General features: G+C 37.5%; 2 protein-coding genes across 4 annotated transcripts in view; one reads left to right on the forward strand and one right to left on the reverse strand.

Annotated features, from left to right (window-relative positions):
• Positions 1-23,302, forward strand: part of LOC124290129 (ankyrin repeat domain-containing protein 17-like) — a 436,224-nt gene that overhangs the window by 355,622 nt on the left and 57,300 nt on the right. For all 3 annotated transcript variants that reach the window (XM_046726821.1, XM_046726822.1, XM_046726823.1), the window contains 7 exons: positions 9,549-9,583; positions 10,904-10,952; positions 11,159-11,214; positions 11,859-11,916; positions 12,145-12,173; positions 13,431-13,503; positions 23,206-23,280. In XM_046726821.1, coding sequence (XP_046582777.1) covers positions 9,549-9,583; positions 10,904-10,952; positions 11,159-11,214; positions 11,859-11,916; positions 12,145-12,173; positions 13,431-13,503; positions 23,206-23,280 — 375 coding nt within the window. The remainder of the gene's footprint in view (positions 1-9,548; positions 9,584-10,903; positions 10,953-11,158; positions 11,215-11,858; positions 11,917-12,144; positions 12,174-13,430; positions 13,504-23,205; positions 23,281-23,302) is intronic.
• Positions 1-23,302, reverse strand: part of LOC124290131 (keratin-associated protein 10-6-like) — an 87,498-nt gene that overhangs the window by 51,606 nt on the left and 12,590 nt on the right. The gene's annotated exons all lie outside the window — the stretch shown is intronic.

The raw sequence follows: 23,302 nt of genomic DNA on the forward strand, positions 1-23,302 counted from the left end.
CCGCCTTCTGGCATGTTAGACTCTAGGCAAGTAATTTTGTATTTGTTTATATTAAGCAAGTGAATAGTACAAGTACATTTTTACCAAGTCCACAAAGTAATCAATGAATAATTAGATATAAGGTGTGCAAGACAAAATACCATGCACAGGGCTTGGCGTGACCAGCCGATTGATAGAACCGGGCCAGTTCTACCACCCGTCTAGGTGAAGTAAGGGCCGAAGTGGTGTGTTGGGCAAAGGAACACTGTTCCTGGAACCAGTGCCCTCAACCACCAGGATCCCGTCCTCCACCGACACAGGGGCGCAACCCACGGCAAACGGGTTGGTGGACCAAAATATCCCCCCCCGGGTCCACAACGGGGGGTTGAAAGGCGCTTAGCGTGACCCAGCACCCACCACGAGGAGGTGGCCTTTCATGGGTGCCAGTAAATATATAAGAAAGGTTCATGTTGTGGTGGACTGACAATGACATATTCGAGTAGAGATACAACAAAGGTTCAGGTAGTGGTGTACTGACAATGACATAATCGAGTAGAGATACAACATAGGTTCAAGTAGTGGTGGACTGACAATGACATGTTCGAGTAGAGATACAATAAGGATTCAGGTAGCGGTGGACTGACAATGACATATTCAAGTAGAGATACAATAAAGGTCCATGTAGTGGTGGACTGACAATGACATATTCAAGTCAAGATACAGTAAATGACAAGTGGCAAAGTTTTGAGAAATATGCACGGAATAAAAGCTTCACTGAGATGGAAGCAACACATGCTCAAGTGACGGAATATCTTTGTCATCTCAGACAGACAATACGATTAAAGTGATCTACACTCTCTACATACCTAGCGGCCTTGAGCACAGTTATCACGATAAAAACGGGTATAAAACTGACCAAAGTACCAGAGATACTGGCACTACTACGCTCATTCAAGTTGGAAGACCAACAAAGGAAATTCAAGGCGCCCGTTTGGGATCTCAATGTGGTTTTACAGCATCTTACCAGTGAAGATTATGAACCACTAGAAAGGACATCATATGAGAGATTAACTCATAAAGCCCTGTTCTTCGTAGCCCTAGCAACAGCGGCAAGGATGTCAGAAATTCATGCTCTAGACTTCGGAAGAACAAGATTTGACAAGCATCGTGACACAGTGCATTAAGATGGCATTTTATAGCAAAGAATCAACTGCCCGGTCAACCAGACAGACAGTTCCATATCCCAGCACTTTCGTCGATATTAGGACCACAGGATACTCAAAACCGATCCTTATGTCCAGTCAGAGCACTGAAAATATATCTTCAAAGGTCTTAATTCAGGAGACGAAAATTTAAGCGCCTTTTCATCCCTCTATCCACGGAGACACCTACAGAAGTCTCACGTACGACTATATCAATATGGATGAGAGCCGTCATATTGAAAGCCTATAAAGCAGCAGGACTTGATCCTCCACGAGCGTCCAATCCTCATGTAGTCAGAGCACTGGCATCCACACTAGCTCTGCATGGAAACTGCTCCATCTCAACAATAATGGAGGGCTGCTTTTGGATATCAACCACTACCCCAGAGACATGGCTACAGAGGACGTCTCCGGCATCCACCAGTTTGGGCCCCTTGTTGTAGCACAACAATTGACGGTACCTCAAAGACGCTGAGATAAATCTCACCCCTTTGTCACGTGACTTGTAAAAGCCAACACTCAACAGAATTACGGTTTTAAAGTCCATGCGCACGTCTAGGACAGACTAGCATGAGTGATGGACCCTGTACTTGTAAGGACTTACTTGTACACGAAGTAGGGTCGCTTCTCCACTTGATGCAAGCATCAAGAGACGTTCACGCCGATGACGAGGGGTGAGGATAGGTCCACGGTAAGGTCTAGGGCAATGGAGGTTCCCGCTGTTAAGACGTTGGCGTACTGTATCAGTACTGATTGGTCTTCCGTGTGTTCCCATTGTCTGGCGTGCTGTTTCGGATGCCTGCATGAAGGGATTCTGTACATGCTGTCGCACAACATAGCGGTCTTGTCGTCTTGTGGTCACCCTTAGTCTGCCAGTACGGGGGCAATCATTTGTGGTGTTGGTGGCCCGGAAACGTTGCTGCAGCCTGTAGATGGTCCGAATGTTGACCTGGAAGTGATTGGCAACGTTTTGTGCAGTATGGCCAGCTTCAAGTCTTCCTAGCGCCTGGTTCCTCTGAGCTGTCACGAGTCATCCTGCTGACGTTGTAATGTGGATGTTTCAAACAGGTTTGGGGGTGCATTTTATAGGGCTGGTCCTTGTGAACAGCACGTGCAGCATGAGTTGCTTGAAAAACATGGAAAACACCATACCATCTCCCAGATCAGGTTGCGTTTTTGAGACCATTTCCTGGGTTCAATTCTGAGTTTGAGAAGGAATGTGTTTGCTTAGGTTAAGTTGGAGATGTTGTCAAAAATATACAATCAAAACATTCAATGAGTTTACAGTTATCCGTTTCTGCAAAGGAAAATTCCAAACTGACGTTTCTTTTGCTGCTTAGTATATTTAGTTGTGTGGCATTAGCGTCTTTTGCTTGCGTTAGACCAAACACTTACGCCGTATTGTCAAGTTGTTCAATTTATTCGCACCAAAATACAAGTATTTTAACAAATTAACGTTTAGAAAACTACAGTTAATAATATAGATAACAAATGAGATGACATTATCAGTCATTTGGTCTTCGGAAATCAGGAGTAAAACGTTTAAAAGAATATCACATTTTGGGACTTTATCTACTGCAGCGCTGCATTCATGGACATATCAGAGTAGAGATACAGCAAAGGTTCATGTAGTGGTGTACTGACAATGGCATATTCGAGTAGAGATACAATAAAGGTTCATGTAGTGGTGGACTGACAATGACATATTCGAGTAGAGATACAATAAAGGTTCATGTAGTGGTGGACTGACAATGACATATTCAAGTAGAGATACAATAAAGGTTCATGTAGTGGTGGACTGACAATGACATATTCAAGTAGAGATACAATAAAGGTTCATGTAGTGGTTGACTGACAATGACATATTCGAGTAGGGATAGAAGAAAGGTTCAGGTAGTGGTGGACTGACAATGACATATTCGAGTAGAGATACAATAAAGGTTCAGGTAGTGGTGTACTGACAATGACATATTCGAGTAGAGATACGACATAGGTTCAAGTAGTGGTGGACTGACAATGACATATTCAAGTAGAGATACAATAAAGGTTCACGTAGCGGTGGACTGACAATGACATATTCAAGTAGAGATACAATAAAGGTTCATGTAGTTGTGTACTGACCATGACATATTCGAGTACAGATACAATATAGGTTCATGTAGTGGTTGACTGACAATGACATATTCGAGTAGGGATAGAAGAAAGGTTCATGTAGTGGTGGACTGACAATGACATATTCAAGTAGAGATACAATAAAGGTTCAGGTAGTGGTGTACTGACAATGACATATTTGAGTAGAGATACGACATAGGTTCAAGTAGTGGTGGACTGACAATGACATATTCAAGTAGAGATACAATAAAGGTTCACGTAGCGGTGGACTGACAATGACATATTCAAGTAGAGATACAATAAAGGTTCGTGTAGTGGTGGACTGACAATGACATATTCAAGTAGAGATACAAGAAAAGTTCAGGTAATGGTGGACTGACAATGACGAATTCAAGTAGAGTTACAGTAAGGGTTCATGTACTGGTGTACTGGCAATGGCATATTGGAGTAGAGATACAATAAAGGTTCATGCAGTGGTGTACTGACAATGACCTATTCGAGTAGAGATTCGATAAAAGATCATATAGTGGAGGACTGACATATTGGAGTAGAGATACAACAAAGGTTCATGTAGTGGTGTACTGACAATGACATATTCAAGTAGAGATACAATAAAGGTTCATGTAGTGGTGGACTGACAATGACATATTCAAGTAGAGATACAATTTAGGTTCAAGTAGTGGTGGACTGACAATGACATATTCGAGTAGAGATACAATAAAGGTTCGTGTAGTGGTGGACTGACAAAGACATATTCCAGTAGAGATACAACAAAGGTTCATGTAGTGGTGGACTGACATATTCGAGTAAAGATAGAATAAAGGTTCAGGTAGTGGTGGACTGACAATGAGATATTCAAGTAGAGATTCCATAAAAGTTCATATAGTGGAGGACTGACATATTCAAGTAGAGATACAATAATGTTTCATGTAGTGGTGGACTGACACTGACATATTCGAGTAGAGATGTAATATAGGTTCGTGTAGTGGTGGACTGACAGTGGCATATTGAAGTAGAGATAGAAGAGAGGTTCATGTAGTGGTGGACTGACAATGACATATTCGAGTAGAGATACAATAAAAGTTCATATAGTGGTGGACTGACAATGACTTATTCAAGTAGAGATACAATAGAGGTTCAGGTAGTGGTATACTGACAATGACATATTTGAGTAGAGATACAATAAAGGTTCATGTAGTGGTGTACTGACAATGACATATTCGAGTAGAGATACAATATAGGTTCATGTAGTAGTTGACTGACAATGACATATTCGAGTAGGGATAGAAGAAAGGTTCATGTAGTGGTGGACTGACAATGACATATTCGAGTAGAGATACAATAAAGGTTCAGGTATTGGTGTACTGACAATGACATATTCGAGTAGAGATACGACATAGGTTCAAGTAGTGGTGGACTGACAATGACATATTCGAGTAGAGATACAATAAAGGTTCATGTAGTTGTGTACTGACCATGACATATTCGAGTACAGATATAATAATGGTCCATGTAGTGGTGTACTGACAATGGCATATTCGAATAGAGATCCAATAAGGGTTCTTGTTGTGGTGGTCTGACAATGACATATTCGAGTAGAGATATAATAAAGGTTCGTGTAGTGGTGGACTGACAATGACATATTCAAGTAGAGATACAGTAAGGGTTCATGTACTGGTGTACTGGCAATGGCATATTGGAGTAGAGATACAATAAAGGTTCATGCAGTGGTGTACTGACAATGACCTATTCGAGTAGAGATTCGATAAAAGATCATATAGTGGAGGACTGACATATTCGAGTAGAGATACAACAAAGGTTCATGTAGTGGTGTACTGACAATGACATATTCAAGTAGAGATACAATTTAGGTTCAAGTAGTGGTGGACTGACAATGACATATTCGAGTAGAGATACAATAAAGGTTCGTGTAGTGGTGGACTGACAAAGACATATTCGAGTAGAGATACAACAAAGGTTCATGTAGTGGTGGACTGACATATTCGAGTAAAGATAGAATAAAGGTTCAGGTAGTGGTGGACTGACAATGAGATATTCAAGTAGAGATTCCATAAAAGTTCATATAGTGGAGGACTGACATATTCAAGTAGAGATACAATAATGTTTCATGTAGTGGTGGACTGACAATGACATATTCGAGTAGAGATGCAATATAGGTTCGTGTAGTGGTGGACTGACAGTGACATATTCAAGTAGAGATACAACAAAGGTTCATGTAGTGGTGTACTAACAATGACATATTCGAGTAGAGATACAATATATGTTCAGGTAGTGGTGTACTGAGAATGACATATTCGAGTAAAGATAGAATAAAGGTTCAGGTAGTGGTGGACTGACAATGAGATATTCAAGTAGAGATTCCATAAAAGTTCATATAGTGGAGGACTGACATATTCGAGTAGAGATACAATAAAGGTTCAGGTAATGGTGGACTGACAATGACATATTCAAGTAGAGATACAACAAAGGTTCATGTAGTGGTGGACTTACAATGACATATTCAAGTAGAGATACTAGAAAGGTTCATGTAGTGGTGGACTGACAATGACATATTCGAGTAGAGATACAATAAAGGTTCAAGTAGTGGTGTACTGACCATGACATATTCGAGTAGAGATACAACAAAGGTTCAGGTAATGGTGGACTGACAATGACATATTCAAGTAGAGATACAACAAAGGTTCATGTAGTGGTGGACTTACAATGACATATTCAAGTAGAGATACTAGAAAGGTTCATGTAGTGGTGGACTGACAATGACATATTCGAGTAGAGATACAATAAAGGTTCAAGTAGTGGTGTACTGACCATGACATATTCGAGTAGAGATACAATAAAGGTTCAGGTAATGGTGGACTGACAATGACATATTCAAGTAGAGATACAACAAAGGTTCATGTAGTGGTGGACTTACAATGACATATTCAAGTAGAGATACTAGAAAGGTTCATGTAGTGGTGGACTGACAATGACATATTCGAGTAGAGATACAATAAAGGTTCAAGTAGTGGTGTACTGACCATGACATATTCGAGTAGAGATACAATATAGGTTCAAGTAGTGGTGGACTGACAATGACATATTCAAGTAGAGATACTAGAAAGGTTCAGGTAGCGGTGGACTGACAATGACATATTCAAGTAGAGATACAATAAAGGTTCGTGTAGTGGTGGACTGACGATGATATATTCAAGTAGAGATACAATAAAGGTTCATGTAATGGTGGACTGACAATGACATATTCAAGTAAAGATACATTAAAGGTTCATGTAGTGGTGTACTGACAATGACATATTCGAGTAGAGGTACGATAAAGGTTGATGTAGTGGTGTACTAAAAATGACATATTCAAGTAGAGATACAATAAAGGTTCATGTAGTGGTGGACTGACAATGACATATTCAAGCAGAGATACAATAAAGGTTCATGTAGTGGTGGACTGACAATGACATATTCAAGCAGAGATTTCAAGACATGTAGGATAACAGGTCATTTCAGGGAAACTTTCATTACAACCCATCAACCAAGGTTGCTCAATTCCTTGTTGCAAGTAAGGGAAGAATATCTGACATGTATATGTGATACATTATCTAGCATCTGACAATTACACAAAATATAGTGTATTTTGTATTTCACATACATTAAAAACCATAGACATCCCCCTGTTTTAATTGCAGATGCGTGCACTGTTGCAGAATCTAAAGCAGTATGGCGATGCTGTACAAGGTGAGAACGGTTTCAAGGATACTGACTTATAATGTAACATGGACAAAAGAGCTGTGAAAATAGTCACACGAAATAGACAGTAACCAACTATGGAATATAATATGTTGGTTTTACAAAAGATATCCTTTTAAGAGCATATACATAACATACACAGGGGAAATAGTTTGTCTGATTTTACATTTATTGGCTATAAATGTTTTATTGGTTGTTTCTTTTTCTTATAGATGAAAAGAAAAAAATGGTAAGTTTAATACCCCTGATTTGCTTAACATTTACACGTGGCTGGTTACTTTATAGAGGATATTATATGAGTGCCCATGTAATCTACCGAGCAAGAGCGACGGATATACCGATATTTAGGCACGAGTGTCGTAAACATAGTATGATATGGGAACGATGTGTTGTAAACATAGTATAGGGGCAAGAATATTATATTCTGTTTATTACCGAAGTCGTCAAATTGAGGAAACTAAACCCAACTCTACTTTCAAAAACAGGCTGGCTACCCGCCGTCGCCGCATGTAGAACGCAACTTCACAGAAGAAACGTAACGTCACAGCATTGTTCATGACGTCACGTCACCATGACAAAGTGATATTTTGCCCTAGGGCATCGTGTGAAAACCCCGATATTTTCGCCCTCGTAAGTAATAAACTCCAGTATGTAACCAAATTTCTCACCTTTGTGCATTGCAAATTATTTTAGGAAAGTTATTTGAGTATTGATTTTGCCATGATTAGAAACTGTAAGCTTTGATTATAGCTGTTGCGCAGTGGAATTGAAAACTAAACTAACTAAAATTAAAGTATCCAAATATGCTATATGGGGAACTAAACGTGACTCTCTTGATTAAACTGATGAAATAATTCAAACAAGAAAAATGGGGAACTAAATGTGAATCTCTTATATCAAATGCTAATGAGGCAAGAAACTTAATGTGATATCTTAAATTCTATTATCTTAGCATCTAGTTCTATAGCAGCTAGCTATATGGAACTTCTATTTCGATGCACTAATACATTCTTTATATCAGTCTATCTAAATGCTATTTTGACGAGCTGTCACCCAACTCAAGAAACAACCGAACTCAAGGGAAACCTGAACTCAACTGACGTCTAAACTCAATTACGTCTTAACCCAAGCATAACCTGTACACAACTGACCGATTCGACCGTTTCCCACGTGGTCAAGAGCACGTGGTCTGACCGCACGTGAAAAGTCATGCTTCTCGGTGAACCGCGAAGCATGGTGCGTTTACGCGATCTGTTCCAACTGTTTTGTCTCCAGACCAACAGCTTAGGTCCAACCATGTAAATTGTGTTACTGTTCCAACTGAGAGTTGTTTTTTTTACGTGTTCCTCCATTTTGTACTGATGATTAAATGCAAGAGATGTCAAAGCGTCAGCTTAAAACACAGGTTCTATTCCCATTTCTTGTCTCTCCCTATCGTATTATTGTTGGCAGTGTGCAAACTGTCGCCACATTTTAGTCGGTCATTCATTCATCAAGAATGTCGACCAGTGTTGTCCCTTATTACTAATAATGCCCAAAACTTACTTTCATGTCTGTGGTTTCACAAATATCATTTTCATTATCATCTTTTAAGGTGAAAGTTAGTTGTTCGTTTACGAATACCATGTGCGTATACATATTCTGTTTTGAAATTATTACTTCGCCATTTTCTCGAGATATACACAAATAGAATAGCCATGTTACTGTTTATATTACACATGCACGTATACAGGGTCACAGTAAACTGTTCCAAAAACATATTGTTAACATAATTTCTCTTTTATTCTTGGTTTAAACTAAGATACACATGGTGTTGGCTGAAGTTTCGTAACTGTTCCTTTATCCTTTGTCAACTTCAGAATGAAGGCCTGGAGAGACGGTGTTTGTATGATTTGTGATCAGAGAACAGATGAACTGGATTACTCTCCCATATGACTATTGTTTCCCCATTCTGACACTAATCCATGTGTCTCCTGGAGACCTGCAGATGAATGCATTCCAAATTATATGACAAACAGCGCTGAGAGCTCGACTGGAGATTTCCGTTCTGGTCCAGATTCGATTAAGATTGTAAGATTTGTACTTTAGCCTAAGTCAGAGGTTGATGCTTTCTCATAACTTGACAAATGAATGTAAAATATCATATAATACAATTGTTGTTACAGATCAAGAATATTGAAGTTGAACAAGCAAAACAGAGACGCCAATTTGAAGGTATGCATAATACAATAAAACACAAAGAGGTTATAACTACATGTGTAAGTAAACATTGTTCGTGGTTTGTAGCTGATTTAAATGCCCACAACCATCAAAATTACCCTTTACGCACTCGTGCTGCTCTATTAAAAAGTTTGATTTAAATATCTGCAGCCATCCACATTATATTCATTAACATGAGCTATTTTATAATTCGTGCTGCTCTATCAAGAGGTTTATGGACGGCTTAACAAATCATATCCTCTGAAGCAAATCATAATACACGCTTATTATCTTCAGATGAACGGAGAGAAAGAGAAGAATTACAAAGACAGGCAAGTACTACTCCAAATACCTCACCTTATTAATAATGAAAACTTCATCTCCTTAAGCATATATTTACCAGGTGACAACAGTTATTTCCATCATAAATCAGTTACCTGAAGAGGTGTCAGTTTTTTTCGCTCGTTATGCATTATATCATAATTAATGGTGGAAGGGTGTCACAAAGTGTCAAATTAAATTCACTCACCCATTCATCACGGTTGTTGACCAGTGTTGTCCCCTATTATTGTTAATGTCCATTTCTTGTGTCCCCTGTCGTGACATTTCTGGAATATTGCTAAAAGTGACGAAACTAAACTCACACACGTATGTGCACTCACTAAAAGCAAAAACCTACTGTCATGTCTGTGGGTTTACAAGTATCACTTTTATTATCTCCCTTTACTATGGATGCTAATTGTTTCTTTATGAATACCATATGTTTATACATTATGTGTTTTTGAAATGACTGCTTCGCCATTTTGTCCATGCTACTGTTTATATCACGCAGATTTGCAGATGTACAGGGTCACTGTAAATTGTCACAAAAACATAATAACTTAATTTCCGTGTTGGAGCGAAGATATCAATGGTGTTGGCTGAAGTTTCGCAATGTTCTGTTGTATCAATTTCATAGCGAGGGGATGAATGGAAGGTGTTTGTATGAGCTTTTGATAGGAGAGTTATGATAACACTCCCGTGTGACCCTTTCTCCTCGACACTCGCTCGCACAGGAACACCACAATTTCACCTTCACAGGAATATATTCCAAACATAACACAGACGCTCAACGCACCTTTCATCAGTACGTTTTTCAGTCACCTGGGAATAAGCTTCTAGCAATACGTTTTTGCAGCACTTCCATAATCAACACCCGTGCAGACAATATTACTGGTTGCAGCATTAAACAAAGAAAACACAACCCATACGATTCATGCGGTCTCACCTTAGGCAAGTGGGTTTGTTCAAAATTGCCTCTGTTCAGCCAGCAGAAAGTAGGTAACCGGAGGGATAAGTTACCACAGGCAGCTTGAGTTTATCATATGTGATAGCGCTTTGAACGTGCACAAGTGTGTGGAAAAGGTCTTTATAAATGGCGATTATTATCATTAAACGTGCTAATATATATATGTTTTTTAAACAATAAAACACAATCCATATGCAAATATATCATTTTTAACGATAGACTCCCTGTTGATGACAGACACGAAGTAAAAAAGTATGTGTCTAATTATGAGTACATGTTTGTTTATTTAGCATAGGTAAGATGCGGATAATTACTCATAACCTGGTAAATGAATGTCAAATATATAATACTAATGTTGTTACAGATGCAGAGAATAGAAGACGAACAGGCAAGACAAAAACGCCAATGTGAAGGTATAAATAATACAATAAAAACACGTTAAGTTATATCAGGCGAATATACATACGTAATTACAAATGTTTTGTGGATATCTACTTGATTTAAATGTCTACGAACCTATTCTCAATGACATGAGTATTTATGCAACTCTTGCAGCTCAATCAAGAAGTTTATTATATATGATATCCTCTGAATGATAATACACACTCAATGTCTTCAGATTTACGGAGAGAAAATACAGATTTACGGAAAGAAATTAAAGAATTTCAAAGCCAGGCAAGTATTATTCCAAATACCCCACCATATTAATAATGAAAACAAACAACCCCTATCAGCATATACTGTCCAGGTGACAGTAGATATTTCCATCATAAATCAGCCATTACCACATGTCACCTGAAGACACGTCAAAGTATATTTGGCCCACTATGCATCTTATCAGTTTAGTTCCCTATCAAATGTATCGAACTCATCCTGCATGACTGACGTGAGTGGTTTTGGAAATCTTTGCGTTTTTATGCAGCGAAACAAGTGAATTAATAAAAGGTTGAAACTCAGGTGTATGAGATTTGGTAGCTGATTAGAACTTTTCAAAGATAAAAAAAACTTCAGATCAAAGAAGTCATTGACTGATATATTAGAACCTTAAAAGGTGAATGCATGAGTGAACCCGTTTCTGAGTACAGTACACTTTTCATTATGCGACAACATTATAGAGCTCTGATGGATCTCCCTCCTTGTCCTTTCGTTCATACAGAAGATTGCAGTGGATGCACTGTCGTCCGAATCAAAGAGGTTTCACTGTATGGATATTGTTTAGAGGTCATGAATTTAAATGTGAAATAATTAAGTTTGTCTGTTTCATTGACATCATCACCTATAAGCAGACGAAACTACACGAGTGTAATTCTTGATTACAGATACAAAACCTCCTTGAGGTGATCGAGGAAAAGGACAACGATATCAGACAACTTAAAGGTACGTTATAAGCGAGGTAGTGCATACTTCTAGTACTCTGGTGTACGTAGGTCTTACTGTAAAGATTTACTTAGAGAAACACATACACGTTTGCAAATCATCAGTGAAATTATAAAACACGTACACTACAGTCATGTTTTTCATTTTTAACAAAAAAGCTAAAATAAATAACTATGCTCACAGTTCAACACTGCATATAACATGTAAACACTTTATTTCTGGTTTTAGATTTAAGGACAGCAGCAGCAGAGAGCAAGGTAAATACGACATGTATTCCTGCATCCTTGTGAATTAAACTCTTTTTCTGTCAGGTAAAAATATTCCTCTGATTACTTAACCTATCAGGTAAATACTCCTCTGTTTACTTAATCTGACAGGTAAATACTCCTCTGTATACTCAACCAGACAAGTAACTACTCCTCTGTATGTCCAACCAGACAGGTAAATACTCCTTTGTATACTCAACCAGACAGGTAAATACTACTCTGTATTCTCAACGTGACAGGTAAATACACCTCTGTATACTCAACATGACAGGTAAATACTCCTCTGTATACTCAACATGTCAGGTAAATACTCCTCTGTATACTCAACCAGACAGGTAAATACTCCTCTGTATACTCAACATGACAGGTAAATACTCCTCTGTATTCTCAACCAGACAGGTAAATACTCCTCTGTATACTCAACCAGACAGGTAAATACTACTCTGTATACTCAACATGACAGGTAAATACTCCTCTGTATACTCAACATGTCAGGTAAATACTCCTCTGTATATTCAACATGACAGGTAAATACACCTCTGTATACTTAACCAGACAGGTAAATACTCCCGTGTATACTCAACATATCAGGTAAATACTCCTCTGTATACACAACATGTCAGGTAAATACTACTCTGTATACTCAACCAGACAGGTAAATACTCCTCTGTATACTCAACATGTCAGGTAAATATTCCTCTGTATACTCAACCAGACAGGTAAATACTCCTCTGTATATTCAACATGACAGGTAAATACACCTCTGTATACTTAACCAGACAGGTAAATACTCCCGTGTATACTCAACATATCAGGTAAATACTCCTCTGTATACTCAACATGACAGGTAAATACTCCTCTGTATACACAACATGTCAGGTAAATACTACTCTGTATACTCAACCAGACAGGTAAATACTCCTCTGTATACTCAACATGTCAGGTAAATACTCTTCTGTATATTCAACCAGACAGGTAAATACTCCTCTGTATACACAACATGTCAGGTAAATACTACTCTGTATACTCAACCAGACAGGTAAATACTCCTCTGTATACTCAACATGTCAGGTAAATACTCCTGTGTATACTCAACATGACAGGTAAATACACCTCTGTATACTTAACCAGACAGGTAAATACTCCTCTGTATACTCAACATGACAGGTAAATACTACTCTGTATACGCAACTTAACAGGTAAATACTCATATACACAACCAGTCGCACTAACGTTGTATCATTACAGGTACAGGGACCTCAGGATGCAGTGCAAGAGAAAACCATCCAGGACAAACACGGAAGGGAAGAAGGAAAGACAGGTTTGATCTCTATAACCTGTTGAGAACATTATTCTCTGCTTAAATTTAACGTTTACCCAGTATCGTGTGGTCTTGCTTTAATACTGTAGTTTATGTAGCCACATAGGCTTACTGGTGTAAGGGAGATAACTCTATACGGGAGAATAACTTCTTGTTTGCTGCAGACGGGGCAAGCCTTATGCTCTGGCTTGTTCACCTTCCTTTTTACACCATCCCACCCACCACAGGGCGAACATACAATAACATCTCATGCATTTCGAATGTGTGGTGTTTCAATCAAAACGTTCCCCATGATATTTTAAAGGGATTTCAATATGGGGCTACTGTGAGCGCGTGGTAAACTGCTACTTTCTCCACCTATCGAATACTCAACACAAAGAGGCATAACTCTGTTTAAGAGACAACTGTTGATATGCATTCGTGACCCACTCGTGTTATTTCCATTCGTCACCACTCACCCCATTTCCGTAACCTCCAAGAAGACTCGTCCCTTAGACTAATGTTTAGTCTCTGAATATATATAATTTCGATAATAACAAACAAGCCCATTTAAATTGAAAAGGAGCCCTAGAAGGACCAGAGATTCAGAACCTGAGGAAATCTAGACTTGCTTTATTTAGGGCTTAAGCACTGCAGAGAGGGCTTGGCAGTAGGGTAAATAATGTGGTTCAGGGACTGGGAGACAGACTACTCGTCGCCCTATCGATGAAGGTTTTGTGCGAAAATCCGACAAACCAATCAAAACGCACTGAAAGATTGAGGTATTTGAAATATCCCGAGTACTTAAATCGGTCATGTCATGTTGTGATTGTTTAAAAATCTTATAAAATTTATATCTAATGTATAAGAAAATAGTTAACAAAACTGTGTTGCCTAATTTGAAATTATTAGTAAGGATAGGACCACGAACGATGACTGATTCAAATACGGTATTTCCTCTAATAAGCGCCGGAGCTCTAATAAGCGCCGGGGGTAAAGCAACTCACTAACAATATTACGGTAATGACACCCAGTAAGCACAAAAGCGCCGGGCCTCTAATAAGCGCCGGTTCTGAAAGTCCGTTGAAAAATTAAGCGCCCGGACGCTTATGAGAGGAAATACGGTGCACACGTGCGTTTGGATCCAAAATGAGTGTTTTTCTGACGACCCGACATTTGTGGGTAATGTAATAAATAGCGACGAGTTTCAAAACAGTATATTTATGCATAACTAATCAACTTTAATCTTAAACACCGTGCATACTTTTCACTTCATTTGGGATATTTTAGTCTGACGTTTCTTGGGGTTCTTCATGTTGTTTTAGCGTTTTCAATTCAAATCATGACTGGACTCTCTACGACTCCTTGAGATTGAGATATGTTTTAAGTAATTCTACTGTCTCTATTTTGATACTTATAAAAACATGTTAATACTTTCAACTTGTTTCTCTATTTTGAAACTTTTAAATACACGTTATGCTTGCTTAAAACAGTTGAGACGTTTATGTACACCAATAAATCCTTCCAGAGGATCACGAGCCGGTATTCGGCTGGTCCCGGAATAACCAAGTGGGTCACGAATGTAGCTGCTTTTTAAAAGATTTTAACTTGTTTTAAACAATACAATAACTTCCTAAATGACAGTTAGTCCCCCGTTGACATTCAGACTTTATTTCTGATCTGTTTTCTTTACGACAATAACAATGCGACAACCGATACCCTTCTTTCTCACCCAGCCAGTGTTGGGCCACACAGCACTGTTACCAGTTTGAATAGCTCATTGTGACGAACAGCGGAGTGCCTGACTCTGAGGGTGTGGGATCGAATCCCGGATGGGACTCAACCCAAAAAGTACTAGAATTTGTACTTTACTAAGAAAGTGTAATCCCAAATGTTGCGGAGTTACACTTTCATTCTTGGGAACTACCTTGACTGTTATATGATATTGATAATATTAGGAGAGAAAGCCGAGACATCTTTTCACTTTTCTTTGTCAATACTGAGGTAATTATATATTTTGCGGATAGTAACTTTGATCGACTGGCCAAGGCTCACAGATTGACTGGCAAACGCAAACGCAAACGCAATAATGTTGGTCTCGTCGCCATATGGCTGAGATCATGCCGATGCGAGGGTTAGATTTTTTACTATGTATACAGTTCAATACTTACTCTTTGAACACACTTCAGTCAGTACTTTCATACATACATACATACATACATACATACATACATACATACATACATACATACATACATACATACATACATACATACATACATACATACATACATACATACATACATACATACATACATACATACATACATACATACATACATACATACATACATACATACATACATACATACATACATACATACTAGGGCTCTCACGAGTACTTGGGGCCGAGTCGGGTAAAGCAGGACTCGAGTCCAATTGATTGGACTCGAGGACTCGCAGGGGAGATACCTCTAAACATCTCATGCAATCAAGATGGATGACCGTGAGAAAAAATCCAATGTCTGGACGCATTTTTTCTTGATTTAGTGGCCAAAATACGAAATGCCGTCTTTGTGGTGTTTCCTTTGGTTGCGCAAGCATTTGTCCTGTAAGCACCCACAATAAGCACTGTAAACCAGCTCAACAAACAACGCTGGGTCAGTTTGGTAAGTTTGACAGCAAAAGTCGTAAGCCTGTTGACAGGAAATGGTATGAAGGTATTACGCAAAAAGCAATGCTTAAATGCGCGTTAAGGATATGCGACCATTAAGTATTCTTAAAGGGGAGGGTTTCAGGGCTTTCTGTGAACCATTGAACTCAAATTACCAGGTCCCATGTACTGCGACAATTCACAACTACCTCATAAAGACGTATGAAGTTTGCAAGGAGAACAAAATATCAGTACCCAAAACAGTACCTGCCGTTGCCCAAACTACGGACGCGTGGACAAGCGTAGCCACTCACGGCTGTATCACTGTCACTGCCCACTATATCTTTGTTTGAACAACTTGTTTTCTACAAAGATATTCAGTCGTTCTTATCCAGCGTATTTCAATGTTACATATTCAACAATCAACACATACATACGCATTCAAAATAACATTCACACTTGGAGACCTATATCCTTAATAGTGAAAATTTTAATCACAATGAATACCATTGACGTGATCTCCGTTCAGCAGAGTTTTGAAAAAAGAAATACAATGTAGTGTTACTCAATAAATGGTTAGTCTTTAGTTTGAAACCAAAACTCTTTCACGATAAGAAATCTCAAATAAACATCGATCCTGTTTTACATATTCTTTAAGTTCCATAGTCGATCCATCTTTACAGGATACTAGTATCTAATGCAGCACCAATCAATGAATGCTTTATCTATGTATCTTCCAGCTTTGGAACGTGTTTTGCCGCATTTTAACCGTGATTAAGGTTAATTGGTTATGTGACTTATCGTCTAGGTGAATGTTTAAAACTTGGCAATATGTCGTAACTGCAACGACATATTAATATTAGATAATCTTGAAAGCGCAGTCAAACTTAAAACCAAAAGAAAAGAGAAGTATATTGATTGGTTTCTTTTCCCGGACACATCCAATCATATTACATCATTTACAGGCGTAATAAAGTATCACCGGGCCAGCTCATGAATATTAATCACATAACTGATCGCGTAGAACTGGGTCACAGTGACACTTACGTTGCCTTCACATGTTGTTTGCAATCATAAAAAGGTAATGGATACTTCCATTGAAATTGAATATCAATTGCTTTATTCAGGAACGTTTGGATTCACATATACATGTTGCATTATTCGTAGACTGGAAGTTGGAACAGCTACGTGTATGCTTGAATGTTGGTTTCAGATAAACATCCAAATTGTCGGGTACTCGGGTCCGAGTCGGGTCTGACACCTCGAGTACTCGAGTCCCAAATATTGGACTCGTGAGAGCCCTAATACATACATACATACATACATACATACATACATACATACATACATACATACATACATACATACATACATACATACATACATACATACATACATACATACATACATACATACATACATACATACATACATACATACATACATACATACATACATACATTTTGTTTCCGTTTATAACTGAAGCAATAAATATTAACACATAATAATAATTAAAACCAGATATATGTACATGAATTCGTAGTCAGTAAACTAATAAAATTGTACGGTCATTAAAAATGTCTGTAGTTCTCAGAGTAAGTTCTTTATTAACCGTTAGTTCAATCCAACAACGATTGTAACAAGCCTTATCGTTTTTCGTCAGTCACAAATAAGATTAAAACGAACGAAGAGCTGCTCGCTGGTCACTGCCGCGAAACTGCATCTATATGTCAAGTTACGTCATGTTGTGACGTCATATATCTTGCACCAGGCCAGGTTTTCGGAGAGGCAGAAGTGCGGGGAATGTGAATCTTATATGAGATGTAATGTAAGGGTAAGTAAACTGAAAATGTGGAGGCAGCCATCATAAACATGGGTTATTGTTTGGTTTGTATGGGGCCATATATTTATTCAGTGTCCAAATTACTAGGTCACCTTAGGTTATTTGGAAGTATTTCGGCAAATGTGTATGTTTACCACCCTGGCTGCCGAGTCTATTATTCTGAGGCACATTTGTTGTGTACTAAATAGTGAACGTTGTGAAGGAATTCAGTCACGTAAAACTGGGTCTCCATTTAGATGTGGGTATATGCAGATGGAGAATATTGGATGTACAAATTCAAATACACACACACGCCCTTGTTTACATAGCGACTCTCGTGTTATATAAAACAAGTTTTTATGGATAACAACTTCTTTATTTCGTGACAACGGTACAATAATCTGTATCGAAACGTCGCACTCACGAAATAAAGAAGTTGTTATCCATAAAAACTTGATCTATATTGTACGTCTCAACTTCTAAAATGCCACACAAACAAGACTCTCGTGTTTTTGTGCAGTGCATGTTTCGAAACACAAATGTCATCTGATCAGTTACTTATGTCACATAATGTGGAAATAGATAGGCATAGATCGACCTTTGATGTTGCCGTCCGGCAACACAGAACCATTGAGAAGTCCTTCAGACCGCTTGATATGAAACATGACGGGATGTGAACGATGTCTATTAACTGAATACTAGAATATAGGTGTACTTGCAGAATACTGAATGAGACCGATGTATCTACAGGGCGGGGCCTGCTCCTTTCTGTTAAAAAGCGACAAACGAGAACAACAAGATTCTCTAACTGGACAATTTAAAGTCTTCGCTTTAAAGTAATTAAATATCATCACAAGAATATTCCATTATCATATCATTACACCTTGTGTAAAACCTAGTTGTTGAAGTATCCATATATATTTGCCAAGTATCTCATATATTGCCGGCTGTCAGGGTAAAGGTGGAGTAGATTGTGACAGTTCTACATTAGATCCGGTTGTGAAAGCCAACTGGATAGTGTATCGTATATGTTATGTGTAGTAGTAGACCTCTACATAACCAGTAGTACTATAAACCAACTGGATATATTGTATGTAGATCTAGTACTAAACTACCAACTGGACATATCGTGTGTAGATCTAGCATTAAACCACCAACTGGATATATTGTATGTAGATCTAGTACTAAACTACCAACTGGACATATTGTGTGTAGATCTAGCATTAAACCACCAACTGGATTTATTGTATGTAGATCGAGTACTAAACCACCAACTGGATATATTGTGTGTAGATCTAGCATTAAACCACCAACTGGATATATTGTATGTAGATCTAGTACTAAACCACCAACTGGATATATTGTATGTAGATCAAATACTAAACCACCAACTGGATATATTGTATGTAGATCTAGTACTAAATCACCAACTGGATATATTGTATGTAGATCTAGTACTAAACCACCAACTGGATATATTGTGTGTAGAACTAGCACTAAACCACCAACTGGATATATTGTGTGTAGATCAAGAACTAAATTATCAAGTGGATATATTAAATGTAGATCAAGTACTAAACAACCAACTGGATATATTGTATGTAGATCTAGTACTAAACCACCAACTGGATATATTGTATGTAGATCTAGTACTAAACCATCAACTGGATATATTGTATGTAGATCTAGTACTAAACCACCAACTGGATATATTGTATGTAGATCTAGTACTAAACCATCAACTGGAAATATTGTATGTATATCTAGTACTAAACCACCAACTGGATATATTGTATGTAGATCTAGTACTAAACCACCAACTGGATATATTGTATGTAGATCTAGTACTAAACGACCAACTGGATATATTGTATGTAGATCTAGTACTAAACCACCAACTGGATATATTGTATGTAGATCTAGTACTAAACCACCAACAGGATATATTGTATGTATATCTAGTACTAAACCGTCAACTGGATATATTGCATTTAGATCTTGTACTAAACCACCAACAGGATATATTGTATGTAGATCTAGTACTAAACCACCAACTGGATATATTGTTTGCAGATCTAGAACTAAACCAACTGGATATATTGTATGTAGATCTAGTACTAAACCACCAAATCAATATATTGTATGTATATCTTGTACTAAACCACCAACTGGATATATTGTAGTTAGTTCTAGTACTAAACCACCAACTGGATATATTGTATGTAGATCTAGTACTAAACCACAAACTGGATATATTGTATGTAGATCTAGTACTGAACCACCAACTGGATATATTGTATGTAGATCTTGTACTAAACCACCAAATGAATATATTGTATGTAGATCTAGTACTAAACCAGCATCTGGATATATTGTTTGCAGATCTAGTACTATACCACCAACTAGATATATTGTATATAGATCTAGTACTAAATCAGCGTCTGGATATATTGTTTGCAGATCTAGTACTATACCACCAACTAGATATATCGTACATAGATCTAGTACTAAACCATTAACTGGATATATTGGATGTAGATCTAGTACTAAACCATCAACTGGATATATTGTATGTAGATCTAGTACTAAACCACCAACTGGATATATTGTATGTAGATCTAGTACTAAACCACCAACTGGATATATTGTATGTAGATCTAGTACTAAACCACCAACTGGATATATTGTATGTAGATCTAGTACTAATCCACCAACTGGATATATTGTATGTATATCTAGTACTAAACCGTCAACTGGATATATTGCATGTAGATCTTGTACTAAACCACCAACAGGATATATTGTATGTAGATCTAGTACTAAACCACCAACTGGATATATTGTTTGCAGATCTAGTACTAAACCAACTGGATATATTGTATGTAGATCTAGTACTAAACCACCAACTGGATATATTGTATGTATATCTTGTACTAAACCACCAACTGGATATATTGTATTTAGATCTAGTTCTAAACCACCAACTGGATATATTGTATGTAGATCTAGTACTAAACCATCAACTGGAAATATTGTATGTATATCTAGTACTAAACCACCAACTGGATATATTGTATGTAGATCTAGTACTAAACCACCAACTGGATATATTGTATGTAGATCTAGTACTAAACGACCAACTGGATATATTGTATGTAGATCTAGTACTAAACCACCAACTGGATATATTGTATGTAGATCTAGTACTAAACCACCAACAGGATATATTGTATGTATATCTAGTACTAAACCGTCAACTGGATATATTGCATTTAGATCTTGTACTAAACCACCAACAGGATATATTGTATGTAGATCTAGTACTAAACCACCAACTGGATATATTGTTTGCAGATCTAGAACTAAACCAACTGGATATATTGAATATAGATCTAGTACTAAACCACCAAATCAATATATTGTATGTATATCTTGTACTAAACCACCAACTGGATATATTGTAGTTAGTTCTAGTACTAAACCACCAACTGGATATATTGTATGTAGATCTCAGTACTAAACCACAAACTGGATATATTGTATGTAGATCTAGTACTGAACCACCAACTGGATATATTGTATGTAGATCTTGTACTAAACCACAAAATGAATATATTGTATGTAGATCTAGTACTAAACCAGCATCTGGATATATTGTTTGCAGATCTAGTACTATACCACCAACTAGATATATTGTATATAGATCTAGTACTAAATCAGCGTCTGGATATATTGTTTGCAGATCTAGTACTATACCACCAACTAGATATATCGTACATAGATCTAGTACTAAACCATTAACTGGATATATTGGATGTAGATCTAGTACTAAACCATCAACTGGATATATTGTATGTAGATCTAGTACTAAACCACCAACTGGATATATTGTATGTAGATCTAGTACTAAACCACCAACTGGATATATTGTATGTAGATCTAGTACTAAACCACCAACTGGATATATTGTATGTAGATCTAGTACTAATCCACCAACTGGATATATTGTATGCATATCTAGTACTAAACCGTCAACTGGATATATTGCATGTAGATCTTGTACTAAACCACCAACAGGATATATTGTATGTAGATCTAGTACTAAACCACCAACTGGATATATTGTTTGCAGATCTAGTACTAAACCAACTGGATATATTGTATGTAGATCTAGTACTAAACCACCAACTGGATATATTGTATGTATATCTTGTACTAAACCACCAACTGGATATATTGTATTTAGATCTAGTTCTAAACCACCAACTGGATATATTGTATGTAGATCTAGTACTGAACCACCAACTGGATATATTGTATGTAGATCTAGTACTAAACCAGCATCTGGATATATTGTTTGCAGATCTAGTACTATACCACCAACTAGATATATTGTATATAGATCTAGTACTAAACCAGCAACTGGATATATTGTATGTAGATCTTGTACTAAATCACCAACCCGATATATTTTGTGTAGATCTAGTACTACACTACCAACTGGATATATTGTATGTAGATCTAGTACTAAACCACCAACTGGATATATTGTATGTAGATCTTGTACTAAATCACCAACCCGATATATTTTGTGTAGATCTAGTACTACACTACCAACTGGATATATATTGTATGTAGATCTAGTACTAAACCGCCAACTGGATATATTGTATGTCGATCTAGTACTAAACCACCAACTGGATATATTGTATGTAGATCTTGTACTAAATCACCAACCCGATATATTTTGTGTAGATCTAGTACTACACTACCAACTGGATATATATTGTATGTAGATCTAGTACTAAACCGCCAACTGGATATATTGTATGTCGATCTAGTACTAAACTACCAACTGGGTATATTGTCTGTAGATCTAGTGCTTACTACTAAACCACCAACTGGATATAGTGTAATGAGCTAGTACATAAATCATGACAGAAAATAAAGAGGGAGTACAAAAAGAACAACTAGATATAATGTACAGGTCTTGTGCTTGTATTTAAAAATACAGGGTCTTGTTACACAAAAACTAGCATCAAAGTACTTTTAACTAAGACCAGAGACCATATTTAATGGTCTCTGCTAAGACCCAGCATAGACAATATACGCATATGGTTTTAATGTTACCATCCCGAATTCTTAAAACCTACTTCACATTATTTATAGATCTATTGCTAATGATAAACTGAATATAATGTATGAACCTAGCATCTGTCGTTCCTGAAATCTAACTGTTTTTCTTCAGCCTCCAGTGAAGTGACAGGGAGGGGAACCACCGCCACAGGGACACGAGCTGATGGAAGTGTTGCCAGTCAAGGAGGTGAGAGCAGTAGGCAGGACTT

This window comes from Haliotis rubra, unplaced genomic scaffold (assembly GCF_003918875.1).
Source record: "Haliotis rubra isolate DU_JTF1 unplaced genomic scaffold, ASM391887v1 Scf458, whole genome shotgun sequence".
Classification (NCBI taxonomy): Eukaryota; Metazoa; Mollusca; class Gastropoda; order Lepetellida; family Haliotidae; genus Haliotis; species Haliotis rubra.